We start from the raw sequence: 13825 nt of genomic DNA, 5'->3' as shown, positions 1-13825 counted from the left end.
TTATGTTAGGATGCTAGGAGCCTACATGACCCTTGCAGGTTTTATGTGTTGCTATATATAATTATATACTGGGCAGGGCTATGTCGGGCGGGGCCCGATGACTGAATTGTATGCTATTGTTTTATGATAATTGTATGTGTTACCATGATTATGTGATATATATTGTATGTGTATAGTGGATGGGGCCCGATGTCAGGCGGGGCCCGATGAAGGGTGGAGGCCGAATATTTGATTTATTATGTATGGTATGTGGTAGTTTGGGGAACTCATTAAGCTTTGTGGTTACAGTTTTCAATTTATGTTTCACGTACTTCTTATTACATTGGAAAGAGCTCGGGATGACTGCATTGCACACGACATAGTTTCGCTTTTTGTGATTTGCTCTGATTTGAGATGATGTTTGATACTTCTTACTTTATTTGGATTGTATCGATGATGTTTTTGGAATATTGTTTTTATTAAATAAAAATAAACTTTTTGGGTCATATTTTTAGGACGTTTCAGTATAACAAAGTTGTACAATTTATGCTCTTACATTTCAAAATAGGCTTTTGTTGCTAATATCAATGACAGATAGGCAATCATATGTCATGTAGGTGGTTATTTCATCCATTTTTATGCTAAAAATCATTGGTTAACATATATGTCTTGATTTATAGGAAGACAAAGACTTGTAGGAATATTCATCCACACTTACTTTGTCTTTTCTTTGATCATTATTTATATTCTTTGTTATTGTTTCACTTCTCATATACGGGGTTGTTTTGGGTTGCTTCCCAAAATCGAAGGATCTTTGTGTAACATCAATTACACCAAAAAAGTGAGCTTGGGGTGTCAAGTCCTAAAATACATATAAAACACTAGAAAAAAAGGCACTTTCTTTGTTAATAGTAAATATTTTTTTATGTAAAAACTGTAATGATTCTTCCACCAACACATAATACATTGAAAGTATGATGTTATAAAAGAAAATAAAATCAATATTTTTTTATTACACCGGACGAATAAGAACTAGTTAAAACTAAAAAGGTGGAAACATTTATTTATAAGCTACAAGGACGAAGAATGAAGACATGGTTGAACAGCTTGAAAGTTGTGCAGAATCTTGATTACATGATTTGTTTTCTAGTTTATATGGTTCATTTATATAGTAATATGAGGGATATTTATGTAAAATTAGAAAGCAAAAAAAAAGGATGAGGATAAGATCGACTTCTCTCCAATTTGGGAGGAAGATTAGGAGGGAAGATCTTCCCTTATCTTCTCTTCTTTTCTTTCCAAATCATCCAAAAAAAAAAAAAACTCGGGAACAAGATTTTATCAGCCTTTCCCCCGATTCCTTCCACTTACCTCCCCTTCCCTCCTTAAATGAGACTCGGGAATGAGGCATAAGTGAGACAAGACTAAGCACATGCACATTCGTAAAACTTATAGTGCCCATACAACTTAGGCCAAGTAGCTAGTGGAAATTAGTTATCATTGTCAAATCAAAATATCTAAATCAAACTATGCTTCATATACATGAAAACATAAAAATCAAACCAGGAAAGAAGTGATTTGATGAAGTTGATAATCAAATTCTCTGCTCTTCCTTTGGCTTGAATGCACCTGATGCCATTTTATCATATGCAAAGCACCCCTTCAGTTCCTAGAGAAGTTCCTAGAGAGGAGAATGAGGTCTCTTTTCTCTAATTCTCTTTCTTCGTTTTTTACTTATATATATGAAGTTTGCGAAATACCTTAAGAAGCATCATTACCATTTAATCAAGTTTTCCTCCACATGCAAATTCCCAAGAATGCTACTGCTAAACCTAGAAAGCTACCGCATTTCACTGTGTCCAATGTATTTATCCTGCAACATACATAACAACAAAGTGCAAAAAGTTTCCATATTAAACAACCAAAGGTTAACAAAACTAGTAAAATATAAACTAAAAACATGTATTAACCAGCATTTTTCTTTAATTATATGTAAATAACATTGATATATAAGAGTTATCACTAACCTCCTATCAAAAGGAGAAGAAGGCTCCTGGTCGTTGTATGCACTATTTTCTTCACACATAGTTGTATCTTCTTCAATAACATATTTTCCCTTCCTTTTCTTGTTTTCCATATCCTGAGTTGTATCATTGGTGCTTTGGCTTTCTAACCACAATTCCAGAGGTGAATGATCACCAATGCTGAGTTCATCATGCTCAGTTTCCTCCACATGATTCTCCACCTGAAGAGCCTTGGTTATGTTGCTGCTCTCTGAACCCACATAGCTAAAGAAACCATCTGCCATTGGCCTGCTACTTTGCATCTTCTCCACAAATGTTTGCACAGTAGTTTCACCACTCTTAGAAATTAAAAGATCTGCTTCGGGTTGACTGAAAATGAAAGTCCAGACACTCATGTATGTATGTATAATTGTATAAAATAAGGCAAACAAATACAAGCAGACTAAATACTTAGTTTAGAAGGGTCAAAATAACAATAAACCACTTGAAAATCTACAACATTTGAAGTCTAACCTTGTTTCGAATGCAAAAGAAGGTTGTTTCAGGTCATTGAATGTGATGTTTGCTTCCTGTAGAGTTGTATCTTTTCCAGCACAGTGTTGTCCATCCACAAGAACAGTGGTAAATGTAGTTAGACTGTTGCTGCCTTTCTTCAATTTACTCTTCACCTTCCCTTTCTTGATTTCTGCATCCTGAGTGTTCTCACTGCTGGTTTGTTTTTCTAGCATCAGTGGATGATCATTGCAATTGCCATCACCATTAACTGTATTTACACTATTGCTAACTTTGTTCTTTGTAATCCATTTCTCCATGTTCTTACCCTTCCCTTCCTTAAATTCAACATCCTTCGACTTCTCATTGCTAGTTTGTTTTTCTAGCATCAATTCCACCGGTGAAAGATCATTGATATGTACATCACCAGTAGTAAATGTACCTAAACTATTGCTACCTTTGTTCTTCTTAATCCGCTTCCCCTTGTTCTTTCCATTCCCTTTCTTGATTTCCGCATTCTGAGTGCTATCATCATTGGTTTTGTTTTCTAACACCGATTCCAGCAGTAATTGACCAACATTAATGCTGTGTTGATCATCAGCTTCCTCCACACATTTCTCCTCTGAACCCACCTTTTTAACATCCTTCCATTCCTGACCAATGACAGACTGGCTAGAGAAAGCATCTACCATTCTCTTGTTACTTTGCAGCCTCTCCACAGTTGTTTGGACACCAGTTCTTATTCCACTAGTAGAATCTGGAAGCTCCACTTTGGGTCGACTGCATATGATAATCCACACATCCATATGCATGTATATAAATGAGTCAAAAGAATGCAAGGAAATACTATTTCAATATATATATATATATATATATATATATATATATATATATATATATATATTCTAGTTTAAACATTAATAGACAACTTAGCATTTTACAATATTGCAAGTCTAACCTCATATTAGATGCATAAGAAGCCTGCTTCAGGTCACCACATGAGTTGTTTCCTTCCTGTAGAGTTGTAAGGTCATCCCATGAGTTTTTTGCTTCAGGTGAAGTTGTAAGGTCACCCCATGAGTTGTTTCTTTCAAGTAGAGTTGTAAGGTCATCCCATGAGTTTTTTGCTTCAGGTTGAGTGGTACTTTCTCTGGCACAAGGTTGTTCATCCAAAAAAACAGTAGCTAATGTATTTTGAGTGTTGCTACCTCTGTTTTTTTTACTCTTCTTCCTTCTGCTGCTATTTCCCATCCTTGTTTTGTTTCCTGAATCCTGAGTGTTACCGTTGCTGCTTTGACTTTCTACCTCCAATTCCACCAGTGAATGGTCAACATTGCTATGTTCATCGCTAGTTTCCTCAACATGATTCGCCTCAGTTATCATTGTAGCTTTGTCTTTCTGGGGATGAAGTGTAGTTTCACCTGGGAACAATACACTCATGATCTCTTCTCTAGGTCTCTTAAGGTCCACAAATATTGCACATGGAGCATGAACTCTTGGAGTTGCATTTCCCGAACTCACAATTAGAAGAGGATCTTCTATGCTTGCAAATGCTTCTGCAACCATATCTGGATTTAAATTCAAGTTACAACCGTTCCTTCTCCTTATAAGATCACCTACAAACTTCTTGGGAAGCAAATAAGCAATGTTGTTCCACCCCAACAGCAAATCAAATACTACTTGGGAACAATCTGATAATTGCAAAGAAATTAAAGAGACTATCATAACCAACTTCAATGCTATCAGTGGATGGTAATAAGTGGCAACAATGTTAGATCGTCCAATCCATGATATGGTTTCCTCTTTCTTGTAGAGAATGTGCTGAACTATTCCAACAAGAAAGTGTGCGATATCCTTCGAAAATATCTGTTTTAAATCTGGAGTAGACATCATGTGAAAATGAGTATACCATTCAACAAAAGAAGATTTTGTAGTGAAAAAGACTCCTAACGAGAAAGATGCCATGAAAAGAAGACGATCCATGAGATACACAAAACTGTGAGGTGACATGTAACCAGGAAACCACCAGTAAGCTCTATAAGTATCTTCCAGAGCATTCTGGAGTGTTAGAGCAACATAAACCTCATTGAAGCCATCTTCCGTAAATTTCTCAGCAAATGACTTCCATAAGGGATTCCATTGAAGATCCCTAATAATCTTCTCCTTAACTGCAACAGATTTTTTGGAACTAAGACATATCATCATCACTCTCCCAGTTGTCCAATAGGTGAGGTCACTTTCAATGTTGAGGTGCTGAAGAATAACTTCCTCCAGCAAGTTCATTGAAAGATCACTCTCCCTTAAGGCAATCAAGTTCCTAGAGACTGATTTTCGCCAGTCTAACGGAAACACATAGTCAAAATATATCATAGAGCTTCCAAGAAAAACTTGCAAAATCTTCATATCATCAACTGTGAGGTTAAGATCTTGACAATCTAAAAGAAACTTGGACACCTCAAAAATGTGAAGAAGAGATGTGCTTTGGTGAAATGAAGAACCGTTTAGAGTCAAATTATAGAGAGATTGAAGAGTTTCAAGCACCTTTACACCCACTGAAAGTAAAACTGACTGCCAATATGACCGAATAGCAAGCCCCAACTGCTTGCCATCTAAAATTAGAATTTCTCCATCCCTATGAAACCCCTTGTTATCACTAACATTTCTTACCCAATCAAAATCCTTGTTGACTAACAAGTAAACAATGTTTCCTTTAACATATTGTTTCCTCACACCAAAATAATTTAAACAGAAATCAATATGACCTTCATGCTCATTTGGTTCTGCATTCTCAAGTCCTCCAAGACTCTGGAAGATATCCAGTACGTTGTTCTTCCAGAGATTAAAATAAAAAACCAGAGTTCTAACAGAAACTTGATTCTGAGAGATCTTGTCCTCTACATACTTACTAATATCAGTTGGTAACACATCCTCCCAGTCATACTTTAAAATATTCAACTGGAGATGAGCATCCAAAATCTTTCTAATCGATAAGAATACTCCCCTCAGACTCTTGTGTTGCTGGGAAGCATGTAAATGCTTCTTCAGCTCAGACAAGCAGCTCTGGTGATTAGAGAGTACTTTAACCTCACTACAAACAAAACTAAAAAATGTATCCGAATCCATTTTTGCAAGTAACTTTGCTTTCTTACAAAGTGATTTCTTCTGAGCAAATGGGATCAATGGCCAACCTGTGTTTCCAGTTCCCCATAAGGAGTTAGAGAACACATAACAAAGTATGAGCAATGTTGCTTCCTTAAAATGAGCAGCCTTCTCCAAAAGACCAGCCTCTTTCAGAACATCACCCCATGACCCTGCAAGCTCAGCAGCATCCAGAAAATGTCCTGACTCTTCTTCCAACAGCAAAAGATCTTTAAGGCAGCCTAACCACCTCAAGAAAACACGTTTTGATTCCATACAAGAAAAAGCTCTGACAAATTTCATCATGGAGTTACTGTCTTTGCGCTCGTAGTAACTAAGAGCACAACTCTCCAGAAAATCTTGCTCGATTTGTTCTATTTCTTTACTTCGAACATGAACATGCTCTTTCCAATATTCTATACACTGGAAACCTGTATCAAAAAGTTCCCCTTTTCTGCAAACTGACAGACAGTTAGAAAACTGATCTCCCTTGGCATAAGCTTCTGCTGCATCACTATAACATCCTGCTAACAAGAAACACTCTGCTGCTGCATTAATGTCCCCACACTTATCCAAATAAAATTTTCCTGTACAAAATGTTAGAATTAGATGATAGAAATTTACAACATAGAGAAATGCAACAAACTAAAATAATATTGCTAGACTTTATAGCCGAATTACATCCTTTTTGTTGATCTAATGACGATAGCTAAAACCTAGATACTAAGTTTTTCTGGTTATCATTGTTATTCTAATCATAAAGTTTAGATAATCAAAGACTTGCCAATTAACAACATTTCAGATCCAAGTTTTGTCCGAAAAAATCAATTGAAATGCTCTCTTTTTACGTTCTTTATAACTTTATCAACGAGTAAAATTTGATAAACAATAAAACAAGGACACGGTTATGTTTTATCTTTTCATGTGCTTGAATACTTTAGACAGGCATTTATGATGGAGAAAAGAAGTTACCAGCTCTTTCATGGTCTCCCAAATCAGAATAACAAGTAGCTGCTAGCTCCAGTTTCCCAATGGACTCGAACATTTCACCTGCTTCTCTAAGATGACATGAAGCAGCTTCGGGATTTATTTCACACATCTGGTCAGCAGATGCTCTGAGTTCAGAAGCCTTGGCCATTGTCTCCCACATCGAATCTCCAGCTTTTTCGAAGCACATTGTAGCCATCACAAAAACATTCTCATAGAAAAGCTGAAAAACATATGAAGGAAATCAAAGCATGTCAAATTAAAGTAACAGAAGATGACACACAAACATAAACTAGCACCCTTTCAGACTGTAAAAAAAAAAAAAAAAAAAAAAAAAGAGGAAACTCATAGCAATAACTGATAAACATCCACCTTTTTACCACACTCCAGCCACTCCTGAGGGCTGCTTCCACATTGCATTGCCCGTGCTACTGAATCATTCAGCTTCCTTACTTTAACAAGGCACCTCCCTTTCCAGTAATCAAACATTGGCTTAGATAGCTCCTCATTCTTCTCACATATCCAAAGCCTTTGCCTCGTCCTAGTTATAGCAACATACAACTGTTTCAATTCAGAACACAATACATTATGTCTTGAATCCTTGAAGCTCGGGAATGAGTGAGGAAGGTCCTCAGTAAGCAAATCTTGTTCCTTCATGTAATCATATATAACACTCCACTGGTCTTTCAAAGGAGATGACCCAAAAAAGTTGTAGAGCAACACATCCTAAAAATAAGAAGATGTGAGACATCAAGAAGAAAAAGAAATTCAAAATCACAAAGGATATGTTAAAGTGTGTGACAGAAATGATAAGAGATACTGACCTGAAACTCAAGACCCTTGCACTCTTCTATGGTCAAAACAAGAGCACGCTTTCCAACATATTCACAAATCTCAGCCTTCACATAATTATCACGTACCAATATCACCTGTTCAGCACCAAAGCCAACAAATCCTTTACTTGTTCTTGTGCCACCAATGATTTTCACAATAGCGTTTTTATCATTGCCAGAATTGAGCAAAACAGGAGCCTCCCCATAAAAAAGTGTTGACTCAGGCTCCAAAATGTCAATTGAGTGAGCAAAGTAACAGTATAGAATGTCAATGACACTCTGAGCTAATTTGAGCACACCAGCATGAGTTCTGGAGTTCTGTTTCAGTTGAAAGATCTCAAACATATCAATTTTCTCTTGTTTTCCAGATGTTCGGGTTCCTAAAAACTCGGTATAGAGCATAGATCGTATATCTTCAAGCCTAAAATCAATCCCTCTTGCAATGTTTTGCGCAATATCACCCGCAAAACTAAATCCTTCATCAACATTTTGGCAAATATATTTGAAAAGAGAAATTTGCCTCATACTAAGATCTTGCACTTCATCAATGTAAATAAAGTCCATTTGGTCACCTTCATAACTCTTGGTTTTAAGTCGATGATGAAGATCATTTACTAAATCTCCCAAATCAAATTCCCTACGTTCAGTTTTCATCTTTTCATAGGTTTGAAAGAGGGTGTTAACATTCTCTCTTTTTTGTTTTGTTAAAGTGGATGCACAACCTTCAGACAATAAAGAGTAGCCTTCATAAGTCAGTTTTCCATCAGGAATTTCTCCTCCTTTTATATGATAAACCATTTCGGTGAACACTCTTGAAGGATCAAGCTTCTTTTTTAAATTTGAATCAAAGTGGGGCCAGTAAAGCGAACAAAATCTGTCAAATGTAACGTTTCTTGATCTTATAAAAGTTTGCAATGCAACAGATCTTGAACTTATATGGTTACCATGAGAGCCTTCTCTTGCTTCATGAAATCTTTCAAAGAACGAATCACCCAATGTTCCATCCAACATCATGAGAAACTTATGAAATGTTATCACAAGAGGATATCTTTTCTCAGGGACATCAATGAATGTGTCTGGCACATCGGATTCTGATGTTATATCCACATCATCAAGATTAATCTCTCTTGATGAATTCCCATCACATGGAACACTGCCATATACATCAATGCTTGCAAGTCAGAAAAAGACCATAGAAGATCCCCATGTATAAAGAATCAAAGACACATAAACTAAGTAAAAGAAACAAGCATTTGCACACCTTTTAAGTTGGGAAACATGTTGCTTCACCATATAGCATGATTTTTGGTCAACTGTCACAAAAAGCTGTCGCAAAACAATCGGTTTGCTTTCTTCATGATCATCAACAACTTCAGCATCTTTAACTCGGCTGCTCTCTGCTTTACAAATAGCATGAAAAGACTGCTCATTTTGTAACAGCTTCATCGTCAAGATAGTGGTTTTTCCAGTTCCTAATCGTCCAATTATGAATGAACTTTTGGAAGATAAAAATGCATCCATCTGTTCATCAGAGAGTTGCATGGGTAGATCAATTTCTCTACCAAAACGCAAATGGTTCACCATCCCAAGTGTTAAGGAGTAGAACTTCATATGCAACTGGATGATATTTTGGGATGATGCCCAACTCTTAGGAATTTCCAAGTTCCTGAAAAGTTAAATTCAACATGACAACATGAAGTCCAAGGAACTAATTAAGCATGCATAATGAGACGACAACTTAAAGATTTAGAAAAGTGCAAATGAGCATACCCCTCCAAATGTTTCGTTGTGCAACGATTCATATGATCATTTGTGTATGTAGCAAAAATGCTGTCAAGTTCTTTTCTCAATTTTGGAATCTCCTTCAAAGGTAGTATATCCCAGATCCTTAAAACCTGTATGTACTTCAACTCCTTGATGATATCAATTGTGCAAACAACATGGAGCCCTTCAACCTTATATATTTTCAAAACCTTTAAGTCTGTGTTTCCATCATTGGGACGCCATCCACCAGAGAGTTTCTGTAGAAAATCTACAAATACATTCTTCATGCGAGAATCCATCAGTTTTCCAAAAGATTTTCTGAAATTATCGCTGAAGAGAATCTGATGGCATAAATTGCAAAAAAAGTATATGAAGAACAAAAACATGATAATACATAATAATATATTTAAGGAAAAAGTAATCATGTTCTAAATGGAAGTCAAGTTAACAATACCTTCCATTTGACATGTTTAAGAAGTAAGCTATTCCCCTTAACCATATCGTTAAGAGGTTCTAGCCCTTGCTTTACATCTATTATTATCTTCTTCAAGCATTTATCAGCATCAGCATCAAACAAACAACGACGATTCCTTGCATCAAACACTAAATCTTTCCATATCGAGTCACTACGAGCCAGGGTTCTTTCGTTTCCCAATATCCAGAGACAATGCCTAGATAGAAATGGAAGAGAAGACATACAAATTTATTAGATGTAGTTCTAAAAAAGGAAAGCTATCTATAAAGATCGATAGTTAAGAAAGTCAAAGAATCCCACCGTGCTCTGGTCAATGCAACATTAGTCCTTTGATGACTAGAAGTGAATCCGACATTCCCATGGCTATTCGATCTTACAGTAGATAAAATAATGATATCTTCTTCTCCACCCTGAAATCCATCGATTGACTTTACACTTACTGAAAATCCATCACGTTTCTCATACTTGTAACGAAGTTTCTCTTCAATCGATACAACTTGTGCAGCATAAGGAGATACAACACCAATGCTAACCTTTTTCTTAGACTTTTTCCATTCTATAAACATGAAATTATGATGTGTTCAAGAAATCATTGAACATATAGTTACAAATCTTAAAAGAAAAGGATTAGATAAAATAGTATACCTTCATAGAGTTTCTGCACTATCTTAACCACAATAGACACCTCAACCATGTTTCTTTTGCTCCCGACATCATCCCCTTCTTCTCTTCCTCCAACAATATTTATAAATGAATACGAACCAAACATCGGTCCTGAAAGATATTGCCTTCCATAGCTTTTACATGTCACATTTTCTGCATCCAGAATTTTGTTTTGATAAAACTGCCTATTTGGGAAGGAACTTATTGTAGGATGCATTCTGTATTGAACATTCAGTAGATGCTTAGAATGACCCAATAAACTCAATCTTTCAAATAAGCTTCTTCCCAAGCCACATTCACTAGAAACCTGTCCACAAACATTGATTCGATCTAAGTATAACTTAAAAGTAAAAATAAGAACAGAAGACAAAAGTTCGACAAATATATATATAAAAATTAATATAGGCTTACACTGCTTTTAACCGTTGCAGGTAACTGGCACTCATCTCCAATGAGAATAGCATGCCTCATTCCAGGAATTTGAAGGGGAATGATGGCTTCAGACTCTTTCATCTGAGCAGCTTCATCTATAACCAGTAACTTCAAAGGTTCAATTTTGAATTTCTGCAGCTTAAAGGAAGTAGAAGGTGTGCAGAATATAAGAGAAGCTCTTTCATAACAAAACCGTGTTATTGCATCTCTGGAACCATTTGGAAGCTTGAGTCCTCCAAGAGATGTCTGCAGAGTTTTTAAAAGAGAAAGGGACATGATTCTGACAGAATTGATCGATGACATGTGTCCTGAGTTGACAAAATCATCTTCCAAAGGTTTAGAAACGAAAAGGTGCTCAAGTTCATCCGAAACCAGATTCTTTTTAGACAACAAAGATTCCAAAGAGCTTAAATTATCCAAAAGAGAGACCATAGTTTGGAAATTTTCTTGCTTCATGAAACTTCTTGGGATATGAGTACAGAATGTGATAATGCACCTTTTGAGTGGTTGTACAAAAGAACTGAATCGTTCTCGCACAAACTCCATGAATGATTTGACTTTCATGCTTTTGTTGGTTTTACTTTTGTTTTCATCTGTAAGTTGTTCTTCCTTGAACGATTCATTTTCTACAAAAACATGATATTGAGAAACACAATCTTCAAGTAAATCAATCATAGATTTTATACAATGCTTCCAACCAGACAGAGATCCAAGGCACTCTGTAAGCCTCTCAATTCGATGATCCAGATAGATTTCTTCAATCTCTGTTCCAACTTTCAACCTCTCCTTGTTGCCAAACAAGAGCAAATCTCCAATGGAACAAAACGAATCACCACTTGCAGTTATAGTTTTAGATGATTCCTTTACCAAGCTTAGAACACGTGAGGCTACTGCTACTGTGGCAACATTCGTTGGAGCACATGTAAGTGTCCTGCACTTCATTTGCAAGAAGATAAAGAGCATCACACTTACTGTCATCGTTTTCCCTGTTCCAGGGGGTCCCCATATTTGTTCCACAGAGGATTTATGGCAACATTCCACTTTACCAATCGAAGCCATAATAGCTGCTTTCTGGGATTCATTCAGTTTAGATACAAGACTTTGATCGAATCTTTGGAGAGAACTATTGCAAACTAATGAACACATATCACACTTCTCGTTAACCTGTAACAGCACATCCATGATAAACAATGATTATAAGACTTGAGAAAAGAAGATTCTGTTCAACTACATAAGAGTATAACTTCAAACAAGTTCTTACCACTGAATCAGGGTAAAGAATCTCTTTGATAATATCAAGATTCGCATGCTTGTGCAATGAATTCCAGATTCTTTTCTGGGTTGTTATATTCATCAAGAAAATAACAGACATCCGATCATGAAGTTCGATCTTTTGTGATGCAGCGACTTTAAACTGTACGGGTGTACCACTATCATCATCCTCTGTGTTATTTACTAATAAAAAAGCCCATGTACTACCCACACTCTGCAAATCAAAAACAGATCCGGGTTCCCCATTTGTTAAAATAAGCAGATCACCAGGTAAAGTCCGATAAGATTCTTTTGGGCGTTCACTGTTTCTCCAATTACCAACAGTTACATCATACATCATCTTCTCTTTACCTTTCGCCATCCTAAATGAAGAAACTTCACCACGTGGAGCTCTATCCATCAGATTTACACTTGAAGCCAGTTCAGTACGTGTTTCCTCGAGCAAAGGATACACAAAAGAACGAAAGTAGTGTTCTTCAGACTGGAATGTTAGTGGTATTTTCTCCACCTGCAAATCATGCATCGAGTCACAGGAAAGAGTTATGATAAACAATCCAGCCCAGAATGGGAGAAAAAAAAAAGTTGACTTTGAGGTCAATGGGTTATAAAGTTTTCAAAAAAATTATGCGGTCTCTGTGACTCTTGGATATATACGTGAAATCGATAACAGACTTCATAATTATAAATATGAATCGACCAATGTTTCAGTTCAATTTTGTGATAAGATGTCCATGATGTTGACTGATTGAAAAATTAGACCAATGGTTTCCTGAACAAAGGGCTAATCTGAAAGAACTACAGTTTTAAAAAAATAAGAAGCAAGAAAGTTACAAGCATTATGTATGAAAGGCTTCATAGGATCAAGAATGAGTTTACGTACGAAGTTAAAGAAGAATCAAAACAAGAAAATACTTTAGGAAGTGCAAAAAGAAAGAAACGATCAAGTGTGTAAAAGTAAAAGAAAAACCTGGTGTTCATAAAGGTTGTCATTGAGAATGTCGTCAAGAGACCATGAAAAGATCAACTGTGCAAAGTCGTGATCTTGGCTCTGGGAAGATCCTTTTTTCTTCCCAAAAGAACCCCCTTTCATCATCGCCTTCTACGAATTATCAGAAACCAAAGTGAGGATCTAAACTCGAATCAGATGAAACTGGGTTTTCATGTTCTTGTTCTTGTTTTGTCGTTTAGAATATTATCTTAATGTCTAAGGAAGTGATCGTGGGTAGAGATTCAGTAGCAGTGTCAAGATTCGACGATTGCTTTTCCAAAGCTTCTCCGTACATTAAAGGCAAATCAACAGTTGCGGGATTTTAAACAAAAGCAGAGGAATCAAGATACAAAAACCGCTCGGCTTTACGAAAATGAAGTCAAGTTCAAGTCTCCGCTATAATGCTATTTCTCCATTTCTATATGTCTTATCCTTTTCCTCGTTTTTCTTTAGCTTTTGTTTATTTCATGCACTCCCTGTTCTTTCATTTTCCACGTATTGGAAGACAATAAAGCAGCAATGGGGGTCCCTTTTTTAAAGGGTTGTTGGAAATTTAAGATATTTAATTCGGATAGTATACACGAAGATAATCCAAGTTGTTAACAAGATTTATAGTATAGACAAAATTGCAAGAATGGTTCAGGTGGTATGTTAAAATTAGCAACTTTGGTCCAAAACGGGTTTGGCTTGCAATGATGGTCCAATAGTTTCGTTTTGTTACGATTTTAGTCCAATTTCCTATAAACTTTTTTATAATGACGGATTTGCCCCTTATTAT

The 13825-nt window shown here is 36.2% G+C and overlaps 1 protein-coding gene across 1 annotated transcript; it reads right to left on the bottom strand.

The window, feature by feature from the left end:
* Positions 1-1393: 1393 nt before the first annotated feature.
* LOC145009307 (uncharacterized) lies at positions 1394-13455 on the bottom strand. Its single transcript, XM_078968008.1, has 15 exons — positions 13027-13455; positions 12049-12567; positions 10767-11951; positions 10338-10662; positions 9993-10248; positions 9672-9888; positions 9224-9558; positions 8715-9119; positions 7445-8606; positions 6993-7346; positions 6606-6843; positions 3454-6220; positions 2517-3275; positions 2007-2372; positions 1394-1852 (listed from the first exon to the last, which is right to left on the bottom strand). Exons 1-15 carry the CDS (start codon positions 13150-13152, stop codon positions 1765-1767), a joined length of 9102 nt encoding a protein of 3033 aa, XP_078824134.1. The 5' UTR covers positions 13153-13455; the 3' UTR covers positions 1394-1764.
* Positions 13456-13825: the final 370 nt, after the last annotated feature.

This window comes from Lactuca saligna, chromosome 8, assembly GCF_052625555.1.
Source record: "Lactuca saligna cultivar CGN05327 chromosome 8, ASM5262555v1, whole genome shotgun sequence".
NCBI classification, from domain to species: Eukaryota; Viridiplantae; Streptophyta; class Magnoliopsida; order Asterales; family Asteraceae; genus Lactuca; species Lactuca saligna.
The sequence above is the reverse complement of the archived record's forward strand: the minus strand, read 5'-3'. Positions and strand labels throughout refer to the sequence as shown.